At 38.3% G+C, this 17,472-nt stretch overlaps 1 protein-coding gene across 4 annotated transcripts in view; it reads right to left on the bottom strand.

The window, feature by feature from the left end:
- exoc6b (exocyst complex component 6B) overlaps positions 1-17,472 on the bottom strand; it is a 127,128-nt gene that overhangs the window by 75,726 nt on the left and 33,930 nt on the right. For all 4 annotated transcript variants that reach the window (XM_048183998.1, XM_048183999.1, XM_048184001.1 and 1 more), the window contains exons 7-8: positions 6,220-6,393; positions 2,491-2,559 (exon numbers count right to left, since the gene is read on the bottom strand). In XM_048183998.1, the coding sequence (XP_048039955.1) occupies positions 2,491-2,559; positions 6,220-6,393 (243 nt within the window). The remainder of the gene's footprint in view (positions 1-2,490; positions 2,560-6,219; positions 6,394-17,472) is intronic.

The following is a 17,472-nucleotide window of genomic DNA, read 5'->3' as shown; positions in this document are numbered from 1 at the left end:
ACTCTTGACTCCATAAATGAGTGTCTAGCATGTTTATAGTTAATAAATGAACACTGATGCATTTAAGAAGTGTTTTTCACTACTTGTGACTGCGTCAAATGAAATATTTGTTTGTGCGGGAAACATTCCAGGGTACTTTTGGGTGGAGAACTTGCTGGTAAACTATGGAGTAGTTTCCACTGGCAAATTTCAGCAAAGTCATCAACAAACAACTAGTGCTAACCACTTAGATTCAAAATGACCAGCCAGCACAGATTAACAGATGTACTTACAGAGATGAAGAGATAGAAGTCAGTTTAGAGCTATATGATGTTTTTGACCAAAAATCTTATTGTGACAGTCAAATACTGTGATTTTGTGGTATTGTGAACATCTAATATCAAGATATTAAAAGTTAGTTCAACCAAAAATGAAAATTCTGTCATTAATTACTCACCCTCATGTCGTTCCTCATCTGTAAGACCTTTGTTCATCTTTGGAACACAAATGAAGATATTTTTAATGAAATCTGAGAGCTTTCTGTCTCTCCATAGAGATCCAACGCAACTACCATTTGCAAGGTCCAGAAAGGTAGGAAAGACAATTTACCACTTTATTTATGAAAATATCGATCTTTAACACGAGTTCACAAGAGCACCATGACGCAGAGTCCTGCAACAGGTCAGGTACCCGCATAAAAGTGGCTAAAACGGGTGGATTGTGACATTCCTAAAATTCACGGGCGGGGATGCGGGCGGATAATTAACTCCTTGCGGATGAAAAATATGCACAATATTTGTGTGTCTAAATTACCATTACACATATGCAACAACGATATGACATTTGACCCATCATGTCACCACCACTGCGACAGTGCGACTTTTGTTGATGCTTCTCGTACCCTAGCAGGAGTAGCTATGGATGAAGTAAAAGTAAAGTTGGTGAGTGGAGCATATAAAATTGTTGACAACGAGTCTTTAAAGGCAAAATCGGATGTCTGGAGAAAGTGTGGTGTAATACGAGATCAGGAAAATAACATCATAAGCGGCTTTGCGGCTTGCAAAACATGCCATAAAGTTTTGGCGTTTGATAGCCGGAAGCTGGGCACGTCTTCAAATCGCACTTTAGCCTGTTTCATTAGCCATTCATGACGCTGTTGTGATGTTGAGAGAGGTGCGAGATTAAAAAATAAAGCACTTTAATTGGAATGATTTTAGCGCGTGTGATTTATCGCGGGCACGGATCGGGTAACCGGCCAAATATGAATGGGTCTGGGCGGGTGCGGATTTAATTTTGATATTATCACGGGTGACGGGTCGGATCTGGTGCTAAACTTTGCGGATACGGGCGGGGGTGGGTCTCCAAAAACAGACCCGTGCAGGACTCTACCATGACGCATAGGTTGTGTTTACGCGAGAACTGACATTGTTGCATGAACACGCTTTGGATAATATTATTTTGTATATAAATTGCTAAATTGTGGTTTTTTTTTTTTTTGCACAAACAAAGCACTCGTGTTGCATCATAAAATTTTCCTACCTTTCTGGACCTTGAAAGTGGTAGTTATGTTGGATCACTATGGAGGGACAGAAACCTCTCGTATTTCATTAAAAATATCCTCATTTGTGTTCCAAAGATGTCTTACAGATGTGGACTGACACGAGGGTCAGTAATTAATGACAGAATTTTCATTTCTGGGTGAACTAACCTTTTTAAGCAAAGGTTCAACAAGAACTACAAACGTGAAAGCGGTCCTTTTTGACTTATGTTTTAGCCATTGGGATTTGAATTTTATCTGAATCATGCAGTTATACATCAAATCAATATTTATTTATACATTAACTATCATTCAAAAGTTTGGGGTTGATCATATTTCATCACTTTTAAAAGAAGTCTTGTATGCTTACCAAGGCTGCACTTATTTGAACAAAAATATTGTAATAACAGTAATATTGTAAAATATTGCTACAATTTAAAATAACTGTTTTCTACTGTAATATATTTTTAAAATGTCATTCTAATATGCTGACTTTGTGCATTTCATATTACTATCAAACCTGAAAACAGTTGTACTGCTTAATATTTTTCTGGAAACCATAATACATGGATAGAAAGTTCAAAAGAGCAATATTTATTAGAATTTTTTTTTTAACAATATAGAAGTCTTTACTGTCACTTTTGTCCTTGCTGAATAAAAGTATTAATTTCTTTCCAAATAAAATCTTACTGACCCCAAACTTTTGAACGGTAAAGTAAAACACTCACTCATAAAACGGTAACATTACCACATGACCAACCTCTCATACACACACACACTGGTCAAAATACACATCCACAATTTCATGAACATATGCTGAAAACATACATTCTCTCCCTGAGAATTACACATTGCAACAAATGGCCTTGGGGAACAAAGCGAGGGTTATAATGTGTAAGCGTGAGGGCCAACAAGGAGATTGTATTCTGATTAGAAATATCAGACAAGTCAAACCTGAAATAAAACATACTCACCAATACAGTGTAGATGTGTAAACAGCGATACACAGGAGAGAAGTCCACCAAGTCCTGCGCACCAGGAATCTGCAATAAAATACGAGTCAGTGAGAGAGACATTGCCTGTACAGATAAGCAGCACTAAAGCTGGAAGTCAATAGGGAAAGACAACATTGAAAGATATTTTTCAACTAGAATTTATTTTGAATTAAAAGCTCATGAAAAATCAAATGTAGTGTAATAGTTTTTACCAGATTTAACTTATCACATTTTCTTTATTTCCCTTTGACTTGAGCCACCCTTGACCTTACCAGTATAGGAAAGACTCTTTTTCCAAAATTAAGCCAAACAAATGCCCAACTAAACAATACCAGCTTTGATCTGTTGCCCACAAAATAGCAACGAGGGACATTTAAACACGGCTATTTCATGGCACCACCAACAATAAACCAGAGAATGTGGAAAAAACAATTCAATCTTGATGCACCACTGGGACAGTGCTGAAAATGTCTGTCCGGTTCAAGGATGGCGTGTTCACACCAACATACTCCCCTACAAACAGTTTACAGACAGGACAAAAGGGCACAAGGGGACATCGCTCAGGTGGCAATGGGTCATTAAACGGGCACTGATCTGCATCTTTGGACACAACCGTTTCTCAGGAAGCCCCTGAGCACAGAGATTCAAGCAGATTAAAGCCTGGCACAAGCAGTGCTTCTCAAACAGGAGCCAGAAGAGGAAAACATGATGACGCACAGACTGATTGAAGCATGGAGGGAAGGGAAGGGGGAAAGGTCAAACATTAACAGGGTTAGTTGAAGGTTTTCACTTATTGTGGAACTATTATGGAAAGATTGATGCTGATCAAAAAGATTTTAAAATAGTATAGTTAATGTTGCACCATCATGGAATTGGGTGAGATGTTAGGTAAAGTTGGTAACTGTAGTCAACAATTACATTAACATTTATTTAGCCAGTAACTTTTTGTTAGCTGCTTTGAAACGAACGTGTCTGCTTAGCATAACGCAATCAGAAAACAAAAGTCCATCAACCAGTGCTCTGGTACAAACACAACAAGTGTCAATCATGTGGTACTTCAGCAAGTGAAAACACCATGTCAAAACAAGTGAAGAAATCGCACAACAACGCTTATCTGAGCACGTCAAAATAAAATCAACGTGAAGTACACAACGAACACTGACTGCCTTGACTGTCTCATTTTAATTTGTCTCTCAGGAGCTAAGCGAGGATCATCCTTTCGCTCCTTACTGGTGGTAGCTCCAGCTGGGGAACACGTCTTGCATGCTCCACACGTCTCACATTGCTGCCTCAGAGGAGCAGGGCAGCCCTAATGACACTAAACAACTGCAGAGCTGAGATGCTCCATTAAGAAGGGAGGGGATCCTAGACTGGGCAAGCAGCCCAACAGCAAATCCATGGGGATATTAAAGTAAAGCAGGAGAAGGGACTGATGGAGAGGGACGGAAACAGAGACAGAGAAACTAGGATTTAGAGTCAATATTCAGAAATGGTTCCATTAAAAATTTTTAAAAAACAAACTAAATTATTTATGACTATCGATTTTTGGCTAATGCGGACAGAACACTGTATTAAAAAAAATTGTGACAGTGTTTTCCAGATCTAAATCAGTTATTCATAAAAAGACAGTAAGTCCGAGTCATTACTGAATCAACCTGACTCACTTATTGAGTGATTCATTTCGTCATGCTTAACTGAATGAACCAAGAACCATTACTGTGTTTTGTCTGCTTAAAGGGACAGTTCACCCTAAAATTATTTATTTTTTTATTTATTTTTTTTTTCATCATCATTTAATCATTTAAAGGTGCCATCGAATTGAAAATTTAATTTACCTCAGCATAGTTGAATAACAAGAATTCAGTACATGGAAATGACATACAGTGAAGTCTCAAACACCATTGTTTCCTCCTTCTTATATAAATCTCATTTGTTTAAAAGACCTCCGAAGAACAGGCGAATCTCAACATAACACCGACTGTTACGTAACAGTCGGGATCATTAATATGTATGCCCCCAATATTTGCATATGCCAGCCCATGATCAAGGCATTACACAAGCCAGTATTAACGTCTGGAGCTGCACAGCTGAATCATCAGACTAGGTAAGCAAGCAAGGACAATAGCAAAAAATGTCAGATGGAGCAATAATAACTGACATGATCCATGATAACATGTTATTTTTAGTGATTTTGTAAATTGTCTTTCTAAATGTTTCGTTAGCATGTTACTAATGTACTGTTAAATGTGGTTAAAGTTACCATCGTTTCTTACTGTATTCACGGAGACAAGAGCCGTCACTATTTTCATTATTAAACACTTGCAGTCTGTATAATTCATAAACACAACTTCATTCTTTATAAATCTCTCCAACAGTGTAGCATTAGCCGTTAGCCACGGAGCACTATCAAACTCATTCAGAATCAAATGTAAACATCCAAATAAATACCATACTTACGCGATTAGACATGCTGCATGACGAACACTTGGTAAAGATCCATTTTGAGGGTTATATTAGCTGTGTGAACTTTTGATTATGCAACGATAGAGTCGAGAGCTCGGGAGGGGGCGGAGAGCGCGAGCAATTAAAGGGGCTGCAGCCTGAATCGGCGCATTTCTAATTATGCCCCAAAATAGGCAGTTAAAAAAATTAATTTAAAAAAAATCTATGGGGTATTTTGAGCTGCAACTTCACAGACACATTCAGGAGACACCTTAGACTTATATTACATCTTGTAAAAAACGTTCGATGGCACCTTTAATAGTTGACAGTAGCCATTGACTTAAATACTATGGAAGTCAATGGCTACCGTCAACTGTCTAGTTGCCAACATTCTTCAAAATATCTTATTTTGTATTCAACAGAATAAAGAAACTCATACAGGTTTGAAACAACTCGAGTACGCCCTACGCTGTGTGAGATCGGACACTCGGGAGGTTGTGAGCCACTGCACACATTACGAGACAGTCAACCTGATAATCGAGTCAAAGCAGCTGGTACACAGCATGACTGTACTGTACTGCGAGCCGGCGACTATCACATGAGCTTTTGCACTATACAGAGACTCAAGCTTTCATTGTTGCTGCTACAGCTAGAGAAAAATATCCAAAGTCAGACTAAGAACAACTTTCTAAAAGCTTGAAGGGATAGTTCACCCAAAAATGAAAATGATCCCATGATTTACTCACCCTCAAGCCATCCTTGCTGCCCAGCCCTATGTGTTTGAACCGCGAGAGGCGTCTATGCTTACAATACTCCTACAACCTGCGTCATACATCATGTCAGAGGATTACTCATTTGGCGCAAGTTGACTTGTGCATTCTCCGTACAGTCGTCCACTGGAAGCTAGTTATTTGAATTAATAAAGTTTTAAATATGGATTTTTTTCTTACAAAAACGCATTACTTCGCTTCAGAAGGCCTTTATTAACCCACTGGAGTTGCATGGATTACTTTTTTATGGATGATGCATTATTTTTGACTTCAAAACGTGGCCCCCACCATTCACAACCATTATAAACCTTGTAGGACAAAGGATATTTTTAAATACATCTCTGATTGTGTTAGTCTGAAAATAGTCAGTCATACACACATAGCTTGAGGGTGAGTAAATAATGGGATAATTTTCATTTTTGGGTGAACTATCCCTTTAAAATGAATTTATTTTATGAATTTGCTTGACTGCTGAGATGAATCTTTCCCTTCTCACCTCATCTTGCTCTGCATCCTCCACATCCAATATCCCAGAATCCTGTTCCGTGAAGGGGTTGCTTTTATTTCTGTCCACCTCTGTGCCTGAGCACGCTTCCTTCCGTATCCTCCGTCCACTCGCTGACCGCTGCTGTGATGTCACTGCATTGTCACGAGCGATCTGCACCTGTGCCTGAAAAACAAACACACAGCGACATGTCAATATGACAATTTGGAAGGAAGGACATTTTAATTTTTTTGGCTCTTGAGATAGATAGATTACATTTGTTTGGTTTTTAAAATAATCCAAATGAAATTGAAATACATTTCAAATAAAATTACAAATAAAAAAGACACTGATTCTAAATAATCGTGATAATGCTGATTTCTGCAAAACTACTTTAAAATACGTAATTCTATAACAAATAATTAAAATTATACAACCAATACAATAAACCATGGGGGAAAGAGAGAGAGAGAGAGAGAGAGAGAGAGAGAGAGAGAGAGAGAGTATTTTAGCTTTCACTAATTGCAGAATCCCACATGTATTCAAGAAGGAATAAAGCTTGTCAATCATTTTCCCTGTGACATTCTAACTCAATAGTGATATTGTGCTACATACTGACAAAGTACGTCTTTTCCCATTAGGGCCAACAAAGGGAAGGGCACCTGTGAAAAAGGATTTCCCATAAGCAAAACGTGAGAGTTTAGATGAGATTTCCTCAATAGAACACTATCCTTTAACTAACGCCGTCTGACGTCAAGACTAAGTTCAATGCTCACGCAACATTCTCTTTACAAACCTCTCAAGTTATTTAGTGGGGAGCAAGATTCAGGCATGGAGGACTCTTGATGCAGACAAAAAAAAAGCCTCTTAATTGAAAAAAAACTAAACAAAAGAAAAAGGGAATGGAGAGAAAACGCCATAACTCCAAAACACCATGAGGACAAGAGAACAGAAACCAAGCAGCGACAATATAAGGGGGATGTTGTGGCTGCCTGGTGGTTCCACAAAAAGGACTCAAGACAACACTATTTATTCTGATTATTCTTCTCTGAGAATAAGAAGGTCCAAATGGACTACGCAAAGGCTGAGCTCTCTAGTAGAGTCATGTGCGTCATAGCGAGGGTGTATTGGATGGTGGCACATGAAGAGACCTTTCCGAATTCCTTCCCATTAAGAGCATCAGAATTAAAGGACTTCATTACAGGAAACGCTGAACATTTCAACCCAGTCTCAAGGCAGACAATAAAGGGCTTCTTTATAGAAAAAAAAACAAAAAGAGAATGGAGAGAAAACTTCAAGACCATGAGGAAAATAGTATAGAAACCAAATAGCGGCAAGAGGATGAAAGGTGGATGTTGTGGCTGCTTGATGTTTTCATAAAAATAATTCAAGACAACACTGTTTATTCTTCTCTGAGAACAAAAAGGTCTTAAATGCACTAACTGGACTATGCAAAGATTGAGCGTCGTCATTGTATTCATCATAGCATTGTGCTCCACTTATTTCTTTAGACATGTCTGAAGTTCTAGTCCTCTTCTAATCTCTAGTAAAGGCATGTGCGTCATAGCGAGAGCGTATTAGACGCAGCATGTTGCAGTAGTGTGTTGTCTATTGTGCTTCATTGGCTGTTATGTCCCACTCATCCAGTTCAGTCCTCTCATCTTAAGTAGAGGCATTAACGTCATGTTAATGAGTGATGGGGTATGGAATGGCAAACAAAAAGAAACAAACACTGCAAAAATGTCTTTGCCTCAGTGGCACCCTGAAGGGCAATTCTGAATTGAACAATTTAGACGTTTTTAAAAAGGGAACAGGAACAGGCCAAATAAAAGAAAAAGATTATTCCTTTTGAAAAATTAAAGGTGAAAAGCTCTTTAGTTGTTATGCAAGATATTATGCAATTTGTTGTATACCACTTATTCCCTCTCAGAAATACTTGTAATGGTGAATAGAGTTCAACAGAAGTAAAAATCCCATTCACTTAGCATGAGCTTTGAGATTGTTAAATGATGATATACCCTTCAGTAGAACTTCAGTTTCACTCAGCTATGAACTTCCACTCCAATGAAGCATTGATGTAAATCAAATCTCTCTACAATCTCAAACAACTTAAATGTGATTTTGCAATTATTTTTATTTACTGTAATTTTTACTGTATTTTAAATGTATGTTGCTGTACATTGTGTGTATATGAGAAGTCAAAGGCAGGAATATGGACAATATGGACAATATAGGTTAAACAATCAATCATTCAAACTTTATTTTTGGTTTTCAGCTAAATGAAAACTATAATATTTTCTGTAAAATAATTTTGGTGCATCACTACCTCAATTCAAGTATAATAGCTTGAATTTTATACTTTATAAATATCTACACACCAGTAGTTTTATATTGTACTGCTGTCTTTTTATTCAGTTGGGTCATTTGCTTCATGGGCTGTATAGTCGATTTCTGCACACACACACAAAAAAATAAATTTACTCAGTCTTGGTACCTTTTTCTACAGTTTTCAACTAATTTAAAAATAATAAAAAAAACTTAAAGGTAGGGTAGGAAAAGTTTTTCATAAACACTTTTTGTTATACTGGTTGAATCTCCTGATAGCAATCAATAATAGAAGTGGTCTAAATATTTATAAAAAAAAACAAAAAAAAAAAAAGTACATATATTGTATATTTGATCACAGGATCAAAACATTTTTATCCAATCTTTGCATTCGAAACTGATGTCCCACCTGCCTGTCAACATATGTATTTCCATACCTCCGTGCACCGTGTTCACAGACATAACACGTCATCAGTGAGTTCCGGAAGGCTATGCAGAGTTGTGGGCAGACAGTCACAGAGTGCCGCAAACAACCAGCAGTCATCTTTTACAGTTCCTCCTGGACCAAAATAACGAGCTTATGCTGCATTCACGATGGAACGATAATTTCAAGATGGCAACCAGAGCTGTTCACATCCTCAGACTCAGGTTTATGCATTTCTATTGCAATACTATCAATGCCGAAATGAGCTCTGTACATTGTTTATGTTTATTATTATTATTGTAATGTTCTGTGCTGTGAGACATGGGGTAATTTAACCCAGTCTCTTGTATGGGAGCTCAGATGGGATGGTGGGATCTTATGCTTTCAAAGCTAGCTTGCTATTGCTAGTCTCTCCAAAACTGCCTACCCTACCTTTAAGAAGCCAAGACTGCTAAAACAGGATTATTTTCAACAGGTTTCCCGAACACAGCAGCTTTGTTAAGACCGGAACACACCAAGCCGACGCCGAATAACTAGTGGAGATGAAAGCAGACTGCGGGGTTGGTTCATGTCGGCAGCGTCCGGGTCCAAAGTTGCCCTGACACACCAAGCCAACGCTCGACAGCCGACGGCCAAGTAGCACGTCAGTTCTGCGCCTGCGTGAGATGAAATGCCTTTCCGAACCAGCAGGTGGCAGTAGCTGAACAAGCCAATCAGAATGATCAGATGGCCCGACGGACCGACGAGCTCCGACGCCAATTCAACATGTCGAATCGGCTGAAAAAAAGCCGACGAGGACCAACTTCAGCCGACAGTGCGGAACACACTGAAAAAACTTAGTCGGCCGACGAACAAAAACTGCCAGACGGCCGACCGTCGGCTTGGTGTGTTCCTGCCTTAAAATGTTCAATCATAATTTACATAATTTACTAATAGCCCTGACCAGAATTTTGAACATGCATATGCTTGTCTGTGGCAAACAATGGTTTCTGGCAAAAGGTGATGATTTCCAAATAATATATATATATATATATATATATATATATATATATATATATATATATATATATATATATATATATATATATATATATATATATACACTATATAACCAACCTCTTCCTAAAACACAAAGCAGAAGACAACAAAGTCAGTATTTTAAGAGTCATTTTGAAGATGGTGGAAACACTTGTCATTTCATTGTACAAACACGCTCCAACAGAGAAAAGATGCGTAGAGGAGTAAAATGGGAAAAAAATTGGAATAAATTTGGGCAAAGAAATTGAAGTGACTGACAGAACAAAAGGGACATGCCGGAGGGTTGGGGGTAGTGTTGCACGATATACCGTACTAGAAAGGTATCGCGATGCCCTGCTTTTAAAAACGGTCCGGTTCTTCATTTTATTAGTACCAGTACTTTCAGTGCCAGCTGTATTTCCTAAAGTGCGACAGCAGGGGATGTGCTTCTTAGGCACATTGAGTGCGTTTATTCCTATCAACTGCGCAACGGCTTTTATGGTGATGAAACGAGAGGTATGGTTGCAAAAACAGGTGCTCTTGCAGACCGTCCACAAATTGTTGAGAAAGCAGATGCAAGAAGCGAAATATGGCATTATTTTACTTACATTGCCGACAGACAGATCAAGCCCATGGACACCACAAAGCCCGTCTGCAAAAGATGTTACAAAATAGCGAAGGCAGTCAAAAGCATCTTGCCGACAAACGTCCCGATTTGAACAAAGAATTTAAAGAGCGACAGGTTAGTGAATGTGATCCCAGCATTATGTTTATGCTCTCAAACATTAAATGAGTGTTATTTATTTATTTTACTTGTGCAAGTAGACCTCTGCAAAGAGGTGTATTATTGAGTCTAAGTTTAAGAAGTGATATTTGGTTGCAAAAATAAAATTAATTTAAAAATACATAAATATGTGAAGGGTATATACAGTTATTTTAAACAAATTTATGCTTTAATAACATTGCTCTAATTATTTACAGTAATATAATTTTTACAATAATCTTACTGTCAAAAACACCTAAATGTATAAAAAAAAAAGCATTACAGCAAATAATTTATAATTTTATTGAGCATGAAAACAATAAACATTAAAAATTATATTAAGTCTAACTTTAACTTCATGGCATCCAGAATTATCAGCCTGCACACTGGTGAAGAAAGAAGTTCTGTCATATGTTATTTATTTACATTTCCTGCTGTTTTAGGTTTTTGCCATAGTATCATTTAAGTATCGGTATCGTGATATTTAAGTTGGGTATCGTATCGAAGTCAAAATTTTGGTATCGTGACTACACTAGTTGGGGGGAGATTCAAATTCAAACTTGAGGTCTATAACATAATCTTTGACTAACTGCTTCTCTATACTCAACATACACACAGACTCTCTGTGCTCGACAGCTTACAATGGAGCCATTATTATAGCACTGGATTTCCCAATATATTTATTTTCAGATCATTTGTTAGTGGAATTAAAACAATCACAGGCTCGCTGAGACTGGGCCTAATTTCCAGTGGAATAGGAACCAGTCTGCAAGTCTGGATCACAGAGCCCTCTAGACAAATAGCCTTCTGTTATTAGCGGTTCGCTCGTGCGCTTACTCGCTCCTCTGGAGTAGGGGATGGAAGAATGGAACGGGGAGGAGGGAATGAGAGACATCCAAAGCTCAAGAGAAGCCATCTCTGCTGTGGAAAGGGAAGTGGATCCACTTGAGGTTGAGGGTCTTACCCTGAAACAACCGATTTATTGCCTAAAGGTATTTGGCGGTGGTAGAGATACCATCTGTCTTGTGACGTCAGCCTAAAGAAGGTGGAAACTTCAAGTATTTCTCCACACAACATTAACAATGCGACCATAATATGCAGATACGGACGGGCAAAAATGACTAAGAAGTGGGCAAGTACAGGGTCAAAAGAGAAAAAGTGAAATCCCTGAAGAGAAGAGAAATATAAATGATGGGAGGAAAAGGCGCCCTGTTCTTCATCAGTCAGCAAAGAGCAACTAATCCATTCTTCTGCAGCTTCTACAGTCAGAATGTCTCCAACGTCACTCGACCACAAAACCACTGGAACAGAAACCCACAAAAAAGTAGAAAGAGCGACGGCACCCTTCTGTATTTAACAGCAGAAACCACTACTGAAGCTGCAAAAAGGCCACAACGAGCGCCAACATGTAAGCAGAGCAGTCACATCTGCTAGCGAAGAGAAGTCGCAGGTCAGAACCAGGAGCCAGAGTCTGTGTCAGCAATCAAGAATAAGAGAGTGTTACAGATTGATTCTCCGAGTTAACAGAAAGCTTGTGCAAGGTGACATTAGAGCTTGATTTATCATTCACTTGGTTTACTTTTGAGGAACAACTCCATAGCTTTGCTCTAATCAGCACGTGCCAGGTTACAGCCAAAACACACATGCACGTGAACACGCGCCAAGAAGACAAATCTTACAGGACTCAAAGACATGCAAGAAAACAAACTTTAATAGTAGGAATGTGAGGCTTTGGCAAGTGCTGGCTGGACGGTCACTTTGTTCAAAGGTTACTGGAGTTTGAATATTGGTTTAACTCTACACCAACATTCCACTTCTGCGGGAGATGTTACAGAGCAGTGGAGACAGGCAGAATCTGGGATGACCTCTGCTGTCACCTACTGGATGCAAATGGCACTACATGATGGAGAGCGTTACTGCTTGGAAAAAAAAAAAAAGGAGAATTGAACAGTGTTTTTGCTGGTTTACAAGCCATGAAATAAGGGGAACATTTTTTGACATTTTCTGAAGAAAAAGTGATGCAAAACCTGCTGACAATGCCAAGGTGTTGGTATGTGTTTCTGAGCAACTATAATAGTTGCCAAAGCAAGTGCCATGAAAACAAAAATTGCTTACATACAAAAAAAAAAAAAAGTCTGTCAGCTTCTCCAAAAACCAGGAACACTAGCATTTAAAAGTGTGTCAGTAAAAGATTTTAAAAAAAGAAATGAATACTATTACTCTCCAAGGACATTAAAATGATCAAAAGGGACATTCATAATGTTACAAAACAAATACTGTTCTTTTTGAATCCTTGGTTTCCATTAAGCAGCACAACCGTTTTCAACATACATGATAAGAAGAAATGTTACTTTGAGCAGCAAATCATATTAGAATGGTTTTTAAACTTTAAGCTGGCAGCTTTCATGTCCTCAAATGAATAAATTACATTTTAAATATATTCAAATATTATAATAATATTTCTCGATTTTACTGTTTTTACTGTATTTTTTTCCCTATTTGGGCATGATAAATTTATGATCAACACTAAACTACTAATCGACATGTAGATTGAATGTAGATTGGAAGTTCTCAACTAACGCAGATACTCAAGGTTCCATTTTAGTTTCCACCAAACCTTTTAAAACACAGTTGCTTTCTCTCTTTTATTAGAAGATAAACCTGTGGATACGAAGTCAGGCTCCAGGGAAGAACGATTCATTCAAACAGTGTGTTCCCAAAAAGAAGTTGCTCAAGATCAGCTCCAGCAGTGCCCCGGATCATGGTTTATCTCAGAGACTCAAGCAGTAGCTGAAGTCAGTGGCCAAGACTGGGTCAGACATGGATCGCGTCAGCATGAGCAGAATCTGGGTCAAATGGAAGTTCGTGATGGGAGATGAGAGAATGCTAGGTTGGGAGGAAGAGCAGTTAACCACGTTTTGAACCCGAACAGCCGCGCACGGTTAGGACACCACATGGTGATGTTGACATAAGCGTGTGTGCATTTGCCTGGGTGGTTGCGCATTCTGCAAATCGCGTGGATCAAGAGTTTGAACACCGTTCAGTACAATTAGCTGTTCTACGCCAGAGGCCACTGGAAGGGTAGGACAGGCACCCAAGAAAACACATAACCAAAATCACATGAGCCAGTGTGTTTCATTATCTGTTTGGCAAACTCATCCACCTTACATCCAACCAATATTACACACAGGGATTAATCCTTACAGCTTATGTAAATGGTTTAAAATGGCACAAAAACGTATTTGCGCATCTGCATGGCCCTCTATGGGGTTTTGTTACGGTCAGTAGAAATATACGGATAAAAAGAGGGATATTCACTGATTGTTCCCAATTTGACTTCATCTTGTGCAATCTAACTTTCACCCCATTACGTGATTCCCTTTTTCCCTACTCCCATAATCCCTTCAATAAATCCCAATACTGAATACAGATGACCTACTACACAAGGAGGTCTCAAACGCCAATCACCTAGAGGCCCAAGTGGTGGGCTAGTTGAAGAGTTGCAATGAATAAAAGTGTTTTTACCATTTGAAGCTAAACTGCATACACTACTGTTCAAAAGTCAGGGGTCAGCACGTTTTTCTTAATATATATTTGAATATTTATAAAGATAATTATTGCCAAGGTTATACAGTTATTGTATGTATAGACCTTTTCAGGACAACTCACTCAGATAAGTAAAATTAAATGTCTGAATTAGCTGTGCAGTGTGTCAAAAGAAGAAACGCAAATGTGGCTCCCTATATAGTGCACAAAGCAATGTTCACTATGTAGGAGATGACTGATCAAGAGAGTGATTTGCGATAGAACAATTATTTATGACAAATACAAGCATGCAATATTGCTTCATCATGTCTTCATATAGGGTACAACTACATTTCAATCCCTGTTTTTGACTGCAAAAATGTATGTTCAGCTACTTTAATAATCCCTACCAATCCGAAATGGAAAAAGGATTAACTTTAAATTTATGGATACGCTCATCTAAACATAAACCTCTCTTCTCATGTGTAAAGACAAATAATGTTATTCATTAATTTAAAAATAATCTAATGAATGACAACACATTGTAATAAAGGAAAGACACAAACTAATAGACGTGTATTCCCTTTCATAAACAAAGCAGATGATCAGCCTCAGAAAGCAGACCAGCAGAGAGTTCAAACCAAACAGTCCCATCATCCAGATTGGACCGGTGGAAACTCACCAAGTTCCGGAGCTTCAGGAGCCAACAGTTTGTTCAAACTATGGACAAGGGCACAGGCTGATGAGGAGAGGGGAAAAAGGGACAAAGTGGAACGAAAGGCTGGGCTGGGGCAACTGGAAGCAGACCAGCAACCGAACAAACGGGTATCTCTGATTACAACCCATGGTGTCCACATGCATTTGCTCATGTCAGACAGCGAATGCATGAAAACCTGCTGGTAGAATTCACATCTACCTCAGTCCTGCCTACCTGGATGAATACACATATTGTTTCATTGTCCAACTTCTCTTCTTCAACATCGGCAGAGACAAAATTAACTTTCCAAGAAGCAGCGTAATTGAAGCAACTTTGAAACTCTAGCTTTCCAAGCTACATGCTACTCATAATTTAAAGTGATTAAATTACAGTAAAGCTCCTCTTGAGAAAAAGAAAATTACAAAATTAGTCCCAGAAACAAAAAAGCAGCCACATGTATTACTACATTGAAGCTGGGGAAACAATATCTGCCTTTAAATATAAAACTGCATGATTATGTAATTAATAATTATTTCATAAAAATATTTTGAAGTGTATACTTGTGAATGCATAGAATGCATCTTAAAATTGTATTCTTAAAAACAGAATGCATCTTAACTTATAGAATTTAGCTGGAAACATCTGCAGCATTTAACTAAATATTTCAATTTTAAAAAAAAACCTAAAATGCCACACTTCTGCAAAGCGACTCAAATGGGTGAATCATTTCTTGAATCGTTTCATTTAAACAGGCTGAACAAAAAGAAGAATAGATCAAATTTCCAATGCTTCATATAAGACAGAAGACCGTTTAGGAGAGCTCCTCAGCTCGCTTGACTGTAAAGCTGCATGCACAATAAAAACCAGCCATATAGTGTTTCATCAAGCTACACCTGGAAGAGCTATCCACAATTTTGGAAAATAGCTGAACTAACTTCAAACTACTGAAAAACGTTGTTAAGTTAGTAGTGATCTTGAAAGTGTTGTGGTATAAATAAAAATGTTCACACAGTAAAAAGAGAACACGTTATAGCACACCATCACATGCACACACACGCATGGCTTGGGTCTTTTTCAGGGAGGAATATTTGAACTCTTCCGTGACATGTTTTTGGCTACTTTTGCTTACTTTTGCAACTGATCCATATTGAGAGGAACCGGTAGTGATTAGAAGAGTGGAGAACTTTCTGAAGAAAATGTGACAGTGGCAACTGCAAAATTATCTTTAATGATGCTAAGGTGTTGCCAGAATGTTGCAAAGGTGAATATTTTTCTGATGATATAAAAAGATATATATATATAGGGTAAATTTGACAATATAGCAGGTATATGATGTTATGATATTATGCATTTCTCCACTGACATTAAGGTGTTCAAAGCGTTTCTAATGATACTAATTGTTAGAAGACAGCCGTCTGACTCGCGAATGGGAACACGGTTTGTGTAACATTAGGAACACATTATTAGCTGTGCAAACGGTGAATCATTAATTACCATTATGTGTCTGGCTTTGTAAGAAGCGATACCCTTGTGCAGCATTTACCTGAGTATGTGCAAGTGTGTGAAGGCGGGGCTAATTAGCATATTCATAAATTGGTGTATAATAAATGAGGCAAGGGGGTAGAGTTACATTTAAGCTATTTTAAGGCATGAAGAAATTGTTTTTCACAGGAAAAAATGCTTAAATGTGTCAGTTTGGTGATCAAAGATGAGTTTTAAGGGATACAATTATTGACTACCAGGGGACTTTAAATAATTTTAAGTCATATTGAGGCGCCCTTGGAAATTTGCTGTGGTCAGCTGCTATAATATAATGGTGCCAAGATATGCTCTCCATTGTAAGTCTGCGTTTTTACTCTAATTTGAAATTAGTATGTATGGGCATGGAAGTATGTGCAATAGTGACGCCTGCCTTACGGAGCTTTCGCACAATTACATCTATCATGATCAGTTTTATTCTGCTGTGAAAAAGGACAAGGAAGAAAGTAAAGAAAAATATGTTAAAGAGAGGGAAAAGAGTGAGGCCAGATTTTTATGGTGCTTGGGAGATCTTAATGTCTACTTGGCGTTTCATATTCTAATGCACTCCTCACCCCATCTTGGTCTAATAACTGTAAAAGAAAGCAGAGGACTTTTCTGCATTCCAACGAAAAATCCACTCAATTTCTCTCATATGTGTTCCCTGAGTCTTCTCCGTGTCTCCGTGCACTGTCCTTGAAGCAGTGTCCATACACAGTGTTCCACAACTCCTCTGGCATAAACAAAAGCGACCTAAAATGATCTTTGATTCAGAACAGATTGGTAGCTCTCTTTCCTCCAGACTAGATGATCAGAGATAAGATGAAAGGAAAAATGGGGAAAAGGCACATCAAACTACCGAAGAACAAGGCCATTGTCCTTCCCTCGGAGACCTCATGTTGAAACCCAGCTGTGACCGTCAGGTCAGAGGTGAGTACATGAAGCAGCTGTCAGACTAGTTCGGACACACCTCCAGGCATTATTCAGACATGAGCG

The sequence above is a fragment of the Megalobrama amblycephala genome, linkage group LG3 (assembly GCF_018812025.1).
Source record: "Megalobrama amblycephala isolate DHTTF-2021 linkage group LG3, ASM1881202v1, whole genome shotgun sequence".
Lineage (NCBI taxonomy): Eukaryota > Metazoa > Chordata > Actinopteri > Cypriniformes > Xenocyprididae > Megalobrama > Megalobrama amblycephala.
This window is presented reverse-complemented; position numbering and strand designations above follow the sequence as displayed.